An 18058-nucleotide genomic window follows, 5' to 3' on the forward strand; every position below is an offset into this window, starting at 1 on the left:
GAAAACCCAGAGACTTGACATTCAGTTATTGGGTCTCATGATTAAAATAAGAACATTATAATGGTGTGTAAAAGAGACCAAGTCTTTGCCACGGACACATGTGTCTGTGTACGGACATTGATGACACCTGGAAGTAGCCAATCAGAGGGATGAACCTCTAAACTCTTCTGGCAGAGCCAAGCTGTAAGCTGATTGGCCACAGCCGAGCAAAGCAGCAGGTAGCAGGGTTGATTTTGACATTGTCATAGTTATTTGAACAGAATTCAGCTAAATAACATTTTAGTAACCTGAAATGCTTTTAGTCTAGTTTTAGTTGACTAAATATAGGATTTTAGTAGACTAAATCTACAGTTGACAAAATCTTTATTTTGGCCGAATGTGCGGCGGGGTCGGGCTATAGGGGAGGAGCGCTTGTTTTCCCTGAATAACGTTCTTCCGTGATGTGATATCACTCCTTGCCTGCATTTCCTCAATGCTTTGGTGATATATTCATGGGTAAACTTCAAGAAGACATTAAACCAAACACACACACACAAACACACACACACACACACACACACACACACAAAATACATGGTTTTGAGGGCAAGTAGTTATGAAAGCATCTCCGGTATCTGAGGCAGTGGGCTGCAAAAACAGCAAGTTAACATACATACGTACATACTGTACATACTGTACACGAAAACACAACGTTCCACCTGAATTATTGATGGATTTTTCTACGTGTGTTTCCTTTCATCGCCCTCGGCGCGCTCTGTCATTGAACCTTGGCAGTCTCTGCGTGTGTGCCAGAAAGAAGAGCGAGGGATAAAAGCAAAAAGAAATCTAATAAAAAAAAATCTAATCAAACTTCCAACAGGAATTATTTGCACTGCTCTCCTCAAAAGATGCCTTTACCGCAGTCCTGTTTCCTTTCTTCCGCGTTGGAATGATCAAGAGACAAACTAAAGGCTCTTGCTTGTGATATAATAATATATGCATTACAGTTAGGCTCCCCCTCACAGATAATACGGAATAAGGCTTTGTCTCTCTCTCTCTCTCTCTATTGTATTACAGGAGGTCACGCACGGTTCAATGAGGTTTATAGTGCAGCATGTGTTCATGTGCTCGCCCGGGTCCTTCGGCTCATTATTGTCCACATTTGAATATTCCTACTGCAGCGAGAGAGAGAGAGAGAGAGAGAGAGAGAGAGAGAGAGAGAGAGAGAGAGAGAGAGAGAGAGAGAAAGAGACGGCTATGATTGTCTGTGCTTTATTTTCAAAAGTCTGCAGAAAGAATGGCTGCCGCGTACATGAAAAGTGCAGATAGTCACACAAAGAACGAAAGAACGAAATGAGAAGAGGGAAAAGAATGACCCCCGGTCGTGGCGGTGTTCTTCCACAGAGAGCTGGTGTCACACGTCCAGGATTAAAACGTCCCCACAGGCGACACGTCTTAGCGAGGCAGAGGTACACGCTGTCCCTGTCCCCGCCACATACTGACTGTGACACGCTGCACACGCATGTTACAGCGGAGTGCACATAACGTTCTTCCTTATAGTATGGGCTCCATTAAAAATGGATAAATGAACAATGAGGGTTTTCTGTGTGTGTGTGTGTTCAAACAGACAAACAGTCACAAAGCCAAATATAGCAACATCATTACATTCTGAATGATGAAGAGAACTCTCTCACACTGTGAGCATGTGTCTGCGTGTGTCTGCGTTTCCGTGCGTGCGTGCGTGCGTGCGTGCGTGCGTGTGTGCGTGCGTGCATGCGTGTGTGTGTGCGTGCATGTGTGTGTGTGTGTGCATGCGTAGAGAGACACACGGCACACACAGAGACAAAAAAATAACTTCTCAGCTCCTTCCCACACTCGATCTCTGTCTCGTGTCCCATCCGTCAATCTGTGCTCTCATTTTTCTCTTTCTCTCTCTCTTTCTCTCTGCAGAGACACGTGCTGTGCTCTCCATCCACCACTCTCTCTCACAGCCAGTGGTGGGGAAAGTATACTCTAGGCTAAGGAGCAAAAGTAAAACTACTCACTGTGCAAAATGTTCCGTTTCGTTTTCAAATGTATAATAATCTTTTGATGCAATGCGACACATTGTGATCTTGTAGATCAGCTATTTTCAAATGGCCAAAAAAGTAGAGGTCTTTGGGTAAACCCGAGAGGAGGATAGGAGTGGCACGGTGCCTGCGTAACTTTAGTAAGTAAGTATTAACGCTACTGTGTAGACCGCTTGCTATCCTGCCTCTCCCTCTCTCTCTCTCTCTCTCCTCAAGGTTAAACACATCAGAGGACAACAGGCAGTGCCATCCAAAAAACACAGAACACAAACGTGACATGTTTTACAAATACATGCCCCTGAGAACACACACACGCACACAAACATACAGAATGTTTAGTGCACAAACAGCACTACAGCCACATGCTAGCAGCATGCATGCCTCACATGCTAGTACCATGGATGCATCTCACACACACGCACACGCGCACGCGCACGCACACGCCACACACACGCGCGCACAAACCACCATGCATGCACCAGTGCGTTAACAATCACAGGTGCTAATGGCTGTTCTCCACCTTGAGGCTGTGACCTCAAGCAGCAGTGTCAACCTTAGTCACTGCTGGCCAGAGGCACTGACATGTACTGCACACGCACACACAGGGCCACATGTTTTTACATTATTCACGCAGCTGACATTTGCATTAATGTTCTCGGGTACGTGCAGTCCTTTTTGTGAACGTTCACAAACATGCACTCTCACTCACACACACACAAGACACAAAGACATGTCCATGCAGTGTGTAAGCCTGTAAGGTCTGCTGGGTATGTTGCATGTGCCAGAGTGTGCGCACGCGCGCTCTCTCTCTCTCTCTCTCTCTCTCTCTCTCTCTCTCTCTCTGCCAGAGCCATGGTCAGTCCAACCACAGCAAGCTTATCATTTATGAATGGAAATGTATGCAGCTTCTTTCTTTTTCAGCCACAACTCATTCCAAAGCAAATTTGATAAGAGTATACTTCTCCTGTTGGTTCTGTAGCAGACAGACACCCCCCTAACCACCACCACGCAGTGCAAATATCGTTGCTGTCGGGCAGAAAACTCCTATCTCCATGTTCAAACCTTTTCAACCATTTTCACATCAAAGCCCGGTACCACCATGTTTGATGAGATTTAGCCTCTCACACCCAAGACTTATAGACTATGTTGTTGTCGCTGGATGAAAAAGTGTCCACAATTCCATGCTGTAATGATGTGGTACCATTGGAGAGATAACGGGCAAGCGATCAAAATAACAATAACAATTATCTACTGTAACTGTGTAGCCTTCTTGTAAATTAAGTAGGCCTACTGCAGAGGTAAACAAATAACTCTTATAGTGTAAAACATTATGGGGCCAATGGGGTTCATTTTACATAATCTAAAGATATAATAAGGGTCCAATTGGTTAACAACTCTGAATTTACAATTTACAATTTAGGCATTTAGCAGACGCTCTTAATCCAGAGCGACTTACATTAAGCAAGAACAAAAAAGCATGGGAATACATCACATAAAAAGCATTTATCATGAAACATGCGTAAGCTAAGAAAGGAACAATGGAATATCTATATGAAACTATATACATATAAACTATACATATATACTATACTATGCTATACATATGTACTATGACGTGCTATGACTACATACAATGCAATTATAGTGCTGTCTACATAACATGGTATATGTCTGTATCAAATGCTATCTAAGTCTACAGAAATGCTATCTAAGGGGGTAGGGTAAGTGATATGGGCCATGATGGAGTCTGAACTCTCCATCATTTAGCTGGGGACCACCTGGAACTTCTCAAGGACCAGTGCTGGTCTTCGGACCACTGGTTGAGAACCACTGTAGTACAACATCGCAAAAAAAAGCATCAATAGTAGCACATTCACAAGCAACGCGTTTGGAGCTTGCAGATATGCTTTTGCCCTTGTTGAATTTGAAACCGTTTTGGACATACAAGGTTTCCACCCAACAGAGACGATATAAACCGACTGAATATACAACACATTTCACTCTGACACACTGTGTGTTTTTGACGACTCTATAAATATCACCAGAGCTTACGATTCATGTCACGTCGATGACACGCAGAATAATACGACCAACCGTGCGCATAATGTATACATTATACAGCACAGAGTACACTGTACATTTAAATAATGCCGGCAAATGTATACTCTGAGACTGTACAAATGTAACCAATTGGACCCTGTAACTTATACAGGTCCAGTTGGTTACATGTTGTGCAGTCTCTTTCAAAAGGATAAATTGACACTGAGGATTGTGTTGTGCATATGTGTACTGTATATACTCTGGACGTGCATACACAATCATTTTAACCACTTTATGCATTTATGCGCTGGCTTTGCAAAAATAGCAGATCTATTCAATTGAATTTACAAAGAATCTACATTCTACAAGCTCATATCACACCACTTAATTAGCTTGTACATCTGCTATTTTTGAACTTTTTTGAATCATTTTGAATAAAATGTCACACAAATCTCTTCTGGGTTTCCCTGGCACAACCGATGGAGAAACGCTGCTAAAAATCCGAAAAACGCGCTCTCTGTGCAGGGACCTTTATTTCTCCACTTCACACCACGGAGCAAAACACAGAGGTGGTGGAAAAAGTATAATTCAAAATTGACTTGAGTGAAAAGTACAAATTATTAACATTTTCAAATGTATAAAAATCTTTTGAAAATAGCAGATCTCTTTTCTGGACAAAAATAATAATCTGGTCTCGGTCTCAACCCGGACTCGATCCCCTCCCACACTCTGTCTTGTTGGACTCGCTTTAAAGGTGGACTCGACTACAACACTAGTCGACAAGACTTCTAATGGAATATTTCACAACCGACGGAATATGCAGCCAAAAAAATGTAATCAATAAAAAAATGGGTGAAAGAACTCCTTAACCTTAAACAAGTCTCTTGCTCTCTCTCTCTCTTCCAGGGCTTATTAATAACATGTTTGTTTATAGAAGTATCCAAAGATAAAGTTAATTCAAGGCAAGCAAGAGAAATAATACACAGACTCAGTTTTGAAGGCGGCATCGTGTTGTGTTCACAGTTTGTTTTGTATGGACCAATTCACCTTTGAAAAATATATTAAATAAAGACACTATATTAATTGTCCACAATAGACTCATCCTTTCATAAAAAGAGGCCTATTCATCCTATTGCCCAAGTCCTCTCTCTCTCTCTCTCTCTCTCTCTCTCTCTCTCTCTCTCTCTCTCTCTCTCTCTCTCTCTGAAAACGTATATTCATTTCAAATGCAATGTAATGTAATTTCATAAACATTACCAATCGCGGGGCAGATATGGCCTAAACACAGTTGAGAAAATGCATGCATCAATGCCTGCCAGTGGGCAGTTTATATAGCTCTCTACTGCCCCTGGCGGACACTAGTGGCTTTACCTCAGGTCAACCACACCACACAGGTAAGGCTGACTGAAGGTAAAAGTGTCGGAACGCGTCACTTCGCAGGCTAGACACACAATTATAGTCATCGAGCATTTGGGCATTTTTGTTTTTTCATGTCATGTGAAAGGCATGCAAAGCAGGGAATCATAACTACAAATAATATATGACATATTGGTTGTACACAATGTACAGTTTTGAATATATGACTTTAAGAGTGATGTATTGCACAGATGCAGCGACATGAGAAAATATACAACCTTTAACCTCAAATCTTTGCTTCCGGGGGTCCCTGGCACAACATATTTTTTAGATGGGGTTCCGCGGTATAAAGTACATACCATCTTGGGGGTCCTTGACAACCAACAAGGCAAAGTCAGAATAAATATACCGATCAGAGAGTTCAGTTGCTCTCTGTCTGACAGAACATGATCCGATTAAAAAGTATGGATTGCCAAGTCATATCATGTTTCCAGTACTGGAGGAAACAGAATATGACCGACGCTGACCAACAGATTTTTTTTTTTGCACCTCTGCCCGACTGCCCTTGAACACCGTTGCCAGATTTTGCGAGAGAAAATCAGCGACCAGGTCTTAGTTGTATGAAAACAAGCCACATGAGCACTTTAAACCTACACACATTTAGTAGAGCTGCATGCTATTTTCTAAAGAAAATATTACATTTTGAATATTTGTATGGCACAAAATATATATTTTAGATGGGGAGGGTCCTTGAGATAAACAAGCCCAATAAGCAACTAACTTTAGAAGCAAGATTAAAAAAAACTGCAACCCGCAAAACTACCATATCTTACAAGCTACATTACAGAAAAACAAGTACAAAGTCGCTTAAAATGAGCAGACATGGCAACACTGTCCTTGAGCTGGCCTGAGAATGCAGGAACCGTGTCGTGGCCTTTACTCCATGAGAGAGCCAAGGAAGCTCTTAGAAGGAAGTGAAGTGGTCACGTGACTGGGCTGCGCCATGACACTTTCATGGACACTTTTGTTGGGCAGAATGCACTGGAGCCAATGAGAGCTCAGTGACCAGCTCATGAAGAAACATTATTTATGAATGACTGAGACCTTTTGTAAAGTGATCGTTTCTGGAAAATAAAATAATATATATAACACGTTATTTTAGGCTGTCTTATTTTTTTATGTGCATACTACTTAATGTGATTTATTTTTTCAAAGAGCAGAGAGCAGCCCAGGCAGAAAACGTACTATATGTGCTCTTCTATAAATACCTCAATAAAAATAAATAGTTATTAAGTCGAAAAACAACCACTCGAAAAAAACGTGTGATTTTACTTATGTCTTCTTTCATATTCCTGAACCAATTATATGACAAAGCTCGCAATCGTTCATGAATAATGTTTGTTATGAGCTGGTCCAGCCGGCTCCATTCACTGCCATGTATTCATTGCACTACCGGTGTGAGTTTGGCTCCCATGAAAGTGTCCATGAAAGTGTCATGTCGCAGCCCAGTCACGTGACCACTTCACTTCCTTCTAAGAGCTTCCTTGGAGAGAGCAGGGCTGTGTGAAGCCAGCGGCATGCTGGGAGCACAAGGCCCTGTGAAGCCAGCGGCATGCTGGGGTTGGCTGAGGACAAGGCCAAGGCCCGGAAACTGAAGGCACAGGGTCCAGTGAAAGCAACTAAGTACATTTACTCAAGTACTGCACTTAAGTACACAATTAAGTTCCCGCCTGATATGTAATACTTCTATTCCACTACATCTTGGAGGCAAATGTTGTATTTTCTACTCCCTACTACAAACAAGTTACTACGATCTTTAGACTATTATTACAAAACAAAACTCCCAGAGGCAGAGGGAGAGTATAACGCCCAGGATTAGCGTTTAGAAATAATAATAATAATAATAATAATAATACTTCCTTCGCTATACTTTTACTTAAGTAAAATAAACCGGAGTATGCTTCTCCCACCACCAAGAGGCCCTGGATGGCAGGCAGAGGGTTTTGGCGTGTGAAGAGAGCATGGCCGTCTGGCTGGTCAGAGGATGTGTCTGGAGGATGATGTGGGGGTCTGGTCTACAACACACACACAGCAGACTGAGGTAGGAGGGGGGCATGTCAAGGACTGGAATGGAGCGGCGAGAGGAGACGAGGTTGAACGAGCACAGCACGGCGTCTCCCCCGCCCCTGCTGCTGACCGGTGGGTCAGTAGGTTGAACGAGCACATCACGGCGTCTCCCCCGCCCCTGCTGCTGACCGGTGGGTCAGTAGGTTGAACGAGCACAGCACGGCGTCTCCCCCGCCCCTGCTGCTGACCGGTGGGTCAGTGCATCCGTCCACTTGCTCCATGCACTGTCATGCATGTCCATGTCGTTAGCGGCTCACCCCGTCTGGCCTCGCTGTGCTTGTCCTCTCTGCGCCCGTGCCGGTTTCACATGCAAATCTGTAAGGGTCTGGCCGCTTGACCTCTAATGCTTTGGTTGACTGGGGGGGGGGGGGGGGGGGGGGGGGTGGCTGAATGTATGAATGTATAGCTATTCATATGACATCATGCCCTGAATAAGGATGATAGGGTTTTCATTTTGGTTAAAAAGAAAAGAAAAAAAAAGAAAACCAATATTGCCACAGAAAAGGTCATATCTTTGCCACGGACACGCTTGTTTGTGTACGGACATATTGATGTTCATCGAATAATCACCACCACATCACACTGCGATGATCATGATGTATACATAAAATTGAGACAGCAGGACCAAGGTCCAAAAACTCCAGAAGAACAATGCAGCCCTGCACGGTCACAGAAACAAAGGTGCCCCCACGCCACGCCTCTGCCTTCAGATGTGCACAAACATGCACGTCTCCAGCTGTCACTTCCAGCCCGTCTCAAAGTGCTCGTCGTAATCATCTGAACATAACATAATGTCTTCTCTGTTGGGTGGTGGATACAGTACCTCTGTTCAAAACTGATACTTTTCAGGATTCACATTAAAAAACTACTGAAGTAAAAGTAGCAGATCCACAACAACCTCAAGATGTCAGTCATTCATATCGAAAACTCCTAACTGAGCGGATTTTTTTGCTTCTTTCACTTCGTGTAAAATGAACATTTTGGAGTTAGCTGGTTTATGCCAGAGTCCCCACACACACACACACACACACACACACACACACACACACACACACACACACACACACACACACACACACACACACACACACACACACACACACACACACACACACACACACACACACACACACACACACACACACACACACACACACACACACACTTCTTATCCACCCTCGACACATCCTGTTCTTCTCATTTCAAAGTGTCGAGTCAGTCAAACGTTTTGTGTAGCCGGCGGATGGTTCTAGTCAAGCAATTGGAAAATACATAATGTATATGACATTAGCTTATTAAAAAAAACTAACCATGCATGAGAGATTACAGAAGTAAAAGCTTTTTGAATTCGAACAGAATTCATTCTTGTTGGTCCTGTTATCAAGACAGGTTCTATGCAGAACAGGAAAGTGATGTATTTAGGCTCCTTATGAAAACCCAAATGGTTGCTCTATATTTGCATGTGCCTGTGAGAACGGAACCTTTTTATACCACTTTAAACTTGACAGTCGTATTTTTGGCATGCTATAATAGGTGGAAGATTTTCAATGATTTCACCACACCATCATTGGACAGTATACAAAAAATAAAATCACCCCCGTGTGAAATGAGGGGCGCTAATATATTAAAGTCTAACTCATGTTGATTAGGTGATGTAATGGTGATGTAAAACAAACGGTGCCAACACAAACATTAAATGCCATTAACAATAAAGAGACTATATGACGTAATGAGGGACAATATGACGTAAATGTCACCTTCATTGTCAATGGCGTTTTTAAAACAAACATGGAACTAAAAACAAACATTAAACCTGTATATAGGAGGGGCTACCGCCCCTCAAAAATCAGACCTGTCTGAAGTGAGTGTTGCAACAGCACCACTTTGTCACCTGTTGGTACCCTAAACATACACACATACATAAATACATACATACATACATACATACATACATACATACAGTACATACATGTATGTATGTTATGTCATATGTGTGTGTGTGTGTGTGTGTGTGTGTGTGTGTGTGTGTGTGTGTGTGTGTGTGTTATGCTGCTCAACAGTGACGCTTGGTGACCAACCAATGCTAATTCCGTACTAATGTGGACGGACAGACGGACAGACATAGTTGGTAGCACCACTGAAACATAGGGCTTAAAGGGGAATACCACTCATTTTCAACATTTTACAATGTCATTAATATACCTTTGAGCTGTACAAGATGTGATTCACCATGTTAATATTTTCTTTCCAGACCTCCAGTTCTAGGAAACACATAATGGGGGGACTTATTTTATTACAGCAGCTCAAAGGTATATTAATGACATTGAAAATTAGTGGTATTCCCCTTTAAGTAGTTAATGCTATCCTTTAATGACAATGGTAATGTGATGCCTGCAGCGGTCCTATAAAACATGTATTTACTCATTTACTGTTATCTAATGACTCCTGTCCATATTACAGCACGTCTTCCTCTAATAGTTGTCCATGTCCAGGAGGAATGTAGCGTCGCATCATCATTAAGTCTCATTCATGCTCCGTCACGTGACGTGCCGCTCGCAGAAAATAGCAGACCAACAAGCTCACGACTGTGACACAGGCGTGGGACGGAGCATAACTTTGGCATTATCCATGCAGCAATGACGGCTAAATATGATCTTGTTCGTGTACTATGAGAGAGAAAGAGAGAGAAAGAGAGAGAGAGAGAGAGAGAGAGAGAGAGAGAGAGAGAGAGAGATGGAGAGAGAGATTCAGAGACAGAGAGAGGAATATTGAATGAGTCAGAGAGAGAGTGAAAGAGCGAGAAAGAGAGATTGAAAGACAGATTGAGAGAGAAAGAGAATACATAAAAGGTTGATTTTATTATTTTCCTGTGTATACTTGTACAGTGTGGAATCCCATTCGAATCATACTAACGAAGACGCACATTATCACGCCTCGCTGCATTTGATAATAAAAATACAATGTTCTCTGCTACAATGTGAAGTATAGCAGATTTACAAACTCAAGACGACTCACTTGGCGCCCCGCGTTTCAGTCTTGCGGATTTGCTACTTTTGTTGATTTCGTGTGATGCTGTAGGGCATTAATTTATGAAAAAGTAAATTTACGTTCATCATGATTCATGACGCACTGTAGACATGTTACCATAGTTTCTTTACAGCCCCCACGAGGGGAAATGTCTGGGATACGAGTCCTTGTGCTGCTGATGTTCAGGGAGCGTTCTAATGGCTCCTGTCTGGCTCGCCGCTTTAATTGCCGCAAACACTCTTTTAATCAGCGTGTGTTTAATGAGCGGTTTCACAGCGCTTTGCCTCAAGCATTGCCCTTGACTTTCTGCTAGCCGGGCCATTCTTTCATTCATTCATTCATTCATTCACCACACCGTGGTGGTAGGTTTGCACCCGACAGACAATATGGAATATGAGTAGATGTTAGTGCAAGGGGTGCAGCACATCATACACCACCAGAAACACGTTTAACTTATTTTTATTGAACTCCCAGGGTGCCAATAACATCTTTAACATGTTTTTGAGCTTTCAATTAATTAATAATCATATCGCTCATATTTACCATAGGCAACGTGTGATAAAGACATTTCCTCTTGAGCCACACATGTGTAATTGTATTTCATTTTCTGTTTATCATTTACCTCATTTCATACTCAATATTCCCACATGTCAGTCAATGGTCATTATCAAACACTGTTTGCTAACTATGCCGGCTAAAGTTAGCAATCAGTTGATCGTGGCTTGTTCTACAGTTTTATATACATATCTTCATTCATTTCATTTCATAATTTGGACAGAGACAATTGGTTGGTCAAACATACTTTTATTCCTTTCAAAGTCAAACAGTTTTAAGTTATCATTACTATGTTGTCAAACACCCACTACTCACACCATCCTCATTTCCTGGTCAAAGTTTCACAAAAGAGTCACTACTGAATCATCTGCTCATTTTATAGGTGGAGGATTCAATTGGGTTGCACCATGTTGCAGGGGTGCATGGGTCTGGTAATGCATACTATTTAGTATGATTACAACGGGACGGGTTGTTTAAAACCTGGTTTGTTAATTATTGTAGGATTGACAAGTATACTGTACATGTTTGGAAATGTTTTCTGGGTTACATGTTCACTAGTTGTGTAAGTGAATGTTTTGGGGGAAACCTGTCTCTAGACAGATAGTATGGGCCACTAGTGAGAGGCCTGGGTTGGAGTTAATGTAGTCAGTCCATGGTGAGACATGGAGGAGAGGGGGCACAATGCAGGAAGCTCTGCCCTAAGTGTTGACAGTGTTGAGACTAGAAACGTCTAGACTGGATGCTTGAATTTAAAGCATGTAACATGTAAGTTTGTTGTTTTCATTTTTGGAAGCTATATTTTGGTTTTTTGTGCCCCTTAGAGCGTAGTTCATCAGGAAACCGCTTCATTCTGGTTATTGGTGACTATGCTACTAAGTACATGGAAGCTTTTCCCCTTAGAAAAGTTAGGTTCCACCGTCAGGTTGTTAATTGTTTGATACAGTTATTCTCAAGGGTCGGGGTCCCCCGGGAGGTAATTACAGATCAGGGTACCAATCTGACCTCTAAGTTTGTGAAAGAGGTTTTTCGCCTCTTAGGCATTAAGGGAATACGAACCACCCCCTATCATCCGCAGACTGATGGCATGGTCGAGCGGTTCAACAAAACCCTGAAAGCTATGCTTCGCAAGTTTGTGTCCGACACGGGTGCCGATTGGGACCAATGGCTTCCATTCCTGCTCTTCGCCTACAGAGAGGTCCCCCAGGCAACAACAGGATTTTCCCCTTTTGACCTCCTATTTGGCCGTCATGTCAGAGGGCCGTTGGACATTCTGAGAGAGGCCTGGGAAGGAGAGCAGCCAGCCAAGCAGGTTGGAGTTATGTCCTATGTACTTAAGATGAGAGACAAACTGGAGCAGCTAACTGAGTTGGCACATGCCAATATTGAAAAGGCACAGTCCAGGCAGAAGAAGGGCTATGACCAGCGCAGCAAACCACGCACTTTCCAACCAGGGCAGAAGGTGTTGTTGTTGTTGCCCAGCTCTGAAAGCAGCCTTCTTGCCAAGTGGCAGGGCCCCTTTGAGGTCACTCGCAAAATGGGACCGGTGACCTATGAACTTTTCATGCCAAATCGTCGGAAGAAACAACAGACTTTCCATGTGAATCTTCTGAGGGAATGGAAAGACAGAATTCCTCTGTCTCAGCAGCTCCTGGCCAGAGTTGTCACAGATGAGGAAGAGTTGGAGGAGCAATATTTCCCTGCATCCTCTGAGTCCTTTACACTTCCTGATGTGAGTCACCTTGCTCCTTCCGAACAGAATGAACTGACAGACTGTTTTCCTGAGGGGTTGTTTAGTGAGCGACCAGGACGCACTGATTTGGTCACTCACGACATCAATCTATTGTCTCACGAGACAGCACCTATCCGTCAGTACAGCTACCGAATTCCAGCCACCTTAGTCCCTGCACTCAAGAAAGAGGTGGACATGATGCTGGACATGGGCATCATTGAGCCTTGCACCAGCCAATGGTGTAGTCCCGTGGTACTGGTGCCAAAGAAAGACACCCCAGACTTGAGGTTTTGTATCAATTTCATCAAAGTGAACAGTGTTTCTGCCTTTGATCCCTATCCTATGCCACGGGTAGATGAATTGATAGAACGACTGGGGAATGCCAGGTATTTGACTACTCTGGACTTGTGTAAGGGCTATTGGCAGATTCCCCTTACCGAGAGGGCCAAAGACATTACTGCCTTTCGAGTGCCCTCTGGGCTGTACCGTTTCACTGTGATGCCCTTCGGCCTACACGGAGCAGCAGCTACGTTTCAAAGGCTCATGGACGATGTTTTGAGAGGGGCGGAGTCCTACTCAGCAGCTTACATTGATGATGTGGTCATTTTCAGCTCTACACGTGAACAACATCTCCAACACCTCTCTGATGTCTTCCAACGCATTCAGCAGGCCGGACTGGTCGTCAATGCCAGGAAATGCCAGTTGGTAAAGTCGGAAGTCAAGTACTTGGGGTATATAATTGGGGGAGGCCAAATTCGCCCACAGATTGACAAAATTGAAGCTGTTCAATCCTGCCCACCACCCACGACCAAGCGTCAGGTCAGATCATTTCTGGGTCTAGCTGGGTGGTATAGAAGGTTCATCCCCAATTTTTCAGACAGAGCAGCTCCACTTACAGCCCTGACACGAAAGTCCTGCCCTGTGAAAGTCAAGTGGACACCAGAGTGTGATGCAGCCTTCCAGGACCTAAAACAGTGTCTGTGTCAAGATCCTGTCTTACAGAGCCCTGACTTTTCGTTGCCCTTTACAGTGCAGACCGATGCATCTGGGATTGGTCTTGGGGCCGTGTTACTACAAGGGAGCGCAGGAGAAAAGAGACCTGTACTGTATGTGAGCCGCAAGCTCTACCCAAGAGAGACACGTTACTCGGTTATTGAAAAGGAGGGTCTAGCAATCAAGTGGGCCCTTGACACTCTCAGGTATTACCTCCTGGGGAAAGACTTTGTTCTAGAGACTGATCATCGTGCCCTCCAATGGATCCACAGGATGAGAGACTCAAATGGCAGAATAGCACGGTGGTACCTTTCTTTGCAGCCTTATAAGTTTACTGTGAAGTACCGTGCTGGAAAAGACAATGTGGTGGCTGACTTCCTGTCCCGCAAAGAGATGTGAGGGACAGGTCTTAAAGGGGGGGATGTGTGATAAAGACATTTCCTCTTGAGCCACACATGTGTAATTGTATTTCATTTTCTGTTTATCATTTACCTCATTTCATACTCAATATTCCCACATGTCAGTCAATGGTCATTATCAAACACTGTTTGCTAACTATGCCGGCTAAAGTTAGCAATCAGTTGATCGTGGCTTGTTCTACAGTTTTATATACATATCTTCATTCATTTCATTTCATAATTTGGACAGAGACAATTGGTTGGTCAAACATACTTTTATTCCTTTCAAAGTCAAACAGTTTTAAGTTATCATTACTATGTTGTCAAACACCCACTACTCACACCATCCTCATTTCCTGGTCAAAGTTTCACAAAAGAGTCACTACTGAATCATCTGCTCATTTTATAGGTGGAGGATTCAATTGGGTTGCACCATGTTGCAGGGGTGCATGGGTCTGGTAATGCATACTATTTAGTATGATTACAACGGGACGGGTTGTTTAAAACCTGGTTTGTTAATTATTGTAGGATTGACAAGTATACTGTACATGTTTGGAAATGTTTTCTGGGTTACATGTTCACTAGTTGTGTAAGTGAATGTTTTGGGGGAAACCTGTCTCTAGACAGATAGTATGGGCCACTAGTGAGAGGCCTGGGTTGGAGTTAATGTAGTCAGTCCATGGTGAGACATGGAGGAGAGGGGGCACAATGCAGGAAGCTCTGCCCTAAGTGTTGACAGTGTTGAGACTAGAAACGTCTAGACTGGATGCTTGAATTTAAAGCATGTAACATGTAAGTTTGTTGTTTTCATTTTTGGAAGCTATATTTTGGTTTTTTGTGCAAGAAATATTTTCATGAGGCATTTTTTTTGGAACATTATTTTTGGATCTGTTTAAAGAAATAAATCTTTGGCAATAATGGAGAATTTTTGGTATGTCATTTTTCTGTGCACCTAGCCCTCATCAACGGACTCATTTACACAACGCTTAGCTTGGAGTGTGATGATGGTGCAAAGATGGCGGCCCGCACACAATGCTGGGGCCGTCCGACCTTTATAGGCCTTTTCCTCTGAATTACGGCTCAGATTGAGCTGGATTGAACAACACACCGATGTTAGCGGCTCAATACTAAATCCCGGTTACAGCGCATTTAAATGCTTCTGAAGACTTTTAAATAGACGTTGATAACATTAACTTTTGTCGGTTCTCGCTAGCTGTTTTTGTTAAGACCATTTCATGTGAAATAAAGCGAGAGTCTATGGTTGCGGCAGCAACAACGCTCCAGGGTTTTAGTGGTGGGCAATGAGTTAATCAGACTATTAGATGTAATCAGTTATAATCAATTTATCTTAATTGACTATAATAACATAGGAAACAGGATTATGACGATTATCATTGTGATTGCATATCTCAAATAACTGCGATTAGGCGATTATGTAATAATTATAAGAGGCCTAGCCCCTGAGTGCTCATCAAAACCATCTTAGCAGCAGCCAGCCATCATCTGGTAAAGCTGAAACAAAGATCTCTTTGTCCCCCTAGCCGTACCTGCCCCACACTCTCCAGGCGTTGTCCTTTAACCGTGAATCACATGAATTTCATGAAAAACAAAAAATGACCCGACTTTTTGTCTCTCTCTCACCTCGGACCACGATGGCGGTGGACTTCTTGGCCGGGTTGCCCACGTTGTTGCTGGCCACGCAGCTGTAGACGCCCGCCTCGTCGGAGGTGATGGCGGGCAGGGTGAGCGTGCCGCCCTTCACCACGCTGCGCTGCGGCAGGCTGTCGTTGCTGCTGATCCAGTGGAGCGCGGGCGCCGGCTCGCCGCCCGTGGTGATGCACACCAGGGACACCGTCTGGCCCGGGTTCACCACGATGGGGTCCTCCACCAGCAGCTTGATGGACGGAGAGGCTGTGAGAGGAGAGGAGAGGAGAGGAGAGGAGAGGAGAGGAGAGGAGAGGAGAGGAGAGGAGAGGAGAGGAGAGGAGAGGGGAGGGGAGGGGAGGGGAGGGGAGGGGAGGGGAGGGGAGGGGAGGGGAGGGGAGGGGAGGGGAGGGGAGGGGGAGAGGGAGAGGAGAGGGGAGGAGAGGGGAGGAGAGGAGACTGTTAAGTGTTTCCCAATTTGTTTATGGGTCCCGACTTGAGTAAAGATCTTCTAATTTTCTTTCAACATTCTTTCCAACATCGTCTTGTTGGTGAATCTGAAGTTGCTACGAGGCTAACGTTGTGCTACTGTATCCTGTCTTGTTGGTGAATCTGAAGATGCTACGAGGTTAACGTGCTACTGTACCTGTCTTGTTGGTGAGTCTGAAGATGCTACAAAGCCAACATGCTACTGTACCTGTCTTGTTGGTGAGTCTGAAGATGCTACGAGGCTAACGTTGTGCTACTGTACCTGTCTTGTTGGTGAATCTGAAGATGCTATGAAGCTAACATGCTACTGTACATGTCTTGTTGGTGAGTCTGAAGATGCTACGAGGCTAACGTGCTACTGTACCTGTCTTGTTGGTGAATCTGAAGATGCTACGAAGCTAACATGCTACTGTACCTGTCTTGTTGGTGAGTCTGAAGATGCTACGAGGCTAACGTGCTACTGTACCTGTCTTGTTGGTGAATCTGAAGATGCTACGAAGCTAACATGCTACTGTACCTGTCTTGTTGGAGTCTGAAGATGACGCTGCGGTCGGGGATGCCGCACACGTTGCGCACCGAGGCGATGCAGCTGTAGTTGGCGTAGTCCTGAGGGCGCAGGTTCTTCAGCTTGAGGATTTTGGTCTCCCCCTGCAGCTCAGAGCAAAAGACAAACACTGGTGTGAAAAAAGCACATCCACATAAATTATTGAACTAAGAGAAAACAAGAAATGACGACTAATGTCATATTATAATTATATCAACTTGCAGGCAAGTTTGTTTTTTACCCCAAACCAACCATTGTTTGTTTTGTATTTGAAGCACAACGGTAATGTAATATAGCGCCCCTCCACACCACTCGCGCAACATTGCCTCAATGTACGCTGCTCACAAGCACCAAGCATGTCCTTGCTTGTTAATTTACTTAACTTTCACCTCCTAGCATTACGCCGCCATTTCCTTCCTCTTATTGGCTACCACAGATCACGTGTCACGCAATGAAATGCATTTTGGGATACAGATGCATGACGGGAAGCTATAACTAATTTACTTGCCACGATGCCATCCTGAGTAATTCCTCCCACACCCTCCACCTAGAGATAATCGGGTACTGGAGAAAGTGCAGGAACGACAGATTCACCCTCCCAGCACGTAGGTGTGAAAGACTTGGTAAGTCCTTTGTGCCTGTTGTGCTGAAACGCTACAATGAGACACCGAACGGCCGTTTGGCTAGGACAATCGAAGCATAACATGGAATAAACAGCTGTTTCATGATTATGACCTCTTAAGACATTCAGGCCTGACGTCGAAATAAAAAAATACGAAAATCTAAATCATGACAATTTTCGGAAAGATTTGAGGCACATTTTAACGATTTTTCAAAAATAGCAGACCTACAAGTTCATAGCACGCCACTCGGTGGCACGCTATGAACTTGTAGATCTGCTATTTTTCAATAGCTAAATTATAATTTCTATCTGTGGGGGGTGTACTGATTATTTCACGTCTCACGCTTTCTTGCACTGACCAATGGACACTTGGCTTTGCACCATTGACTTTATTTATCTTGTATTTCTTATCACGAGGTGCAGTGATACACTTTCTGATGACACACTGATTGCCCTGTAGCATTTTATTATTATTGTTGTTTCTTG

The 18058-nt window shown here is 43.7% G+C and overlaps 1 protein-coding gene across 1 annotated transcript in view; it reads right to left on the reverse strand.

The window, feature by feature from the left end:
* LOC310876264 (MAM domain-containing glycosylphosphatidylinositol anchor protein 2) overlaps positions 1–18058 on the reverse strand; it is a 355337-nt gene that overhangs the window by 154114 nt on the left and 183165 nt on the right. The window contains 3 exon segments of the mRNA XM_083789750.1: positions 15915–16184; positions 16924–16937; positions 16939–17054. Coding sequence (XP_083645876.1) covers positions 15915–16184; positions 16924–16937; positions 16939–17054 — 400 coding nt within the window.

The sequence above is a fragment of the Protomyctophum parallelum genome (assembly GCF_964188405.1).
Source record: "Protomyctophum parallelum genome assembly, chromosome: 19".
NCBI classification, from domain to species: Eukaryota; Metazoa; Chordata; class Actinopteri; order Myctophiformes; family Myctophidae; genus Protomyctophum; species Protomyctophum parallelum.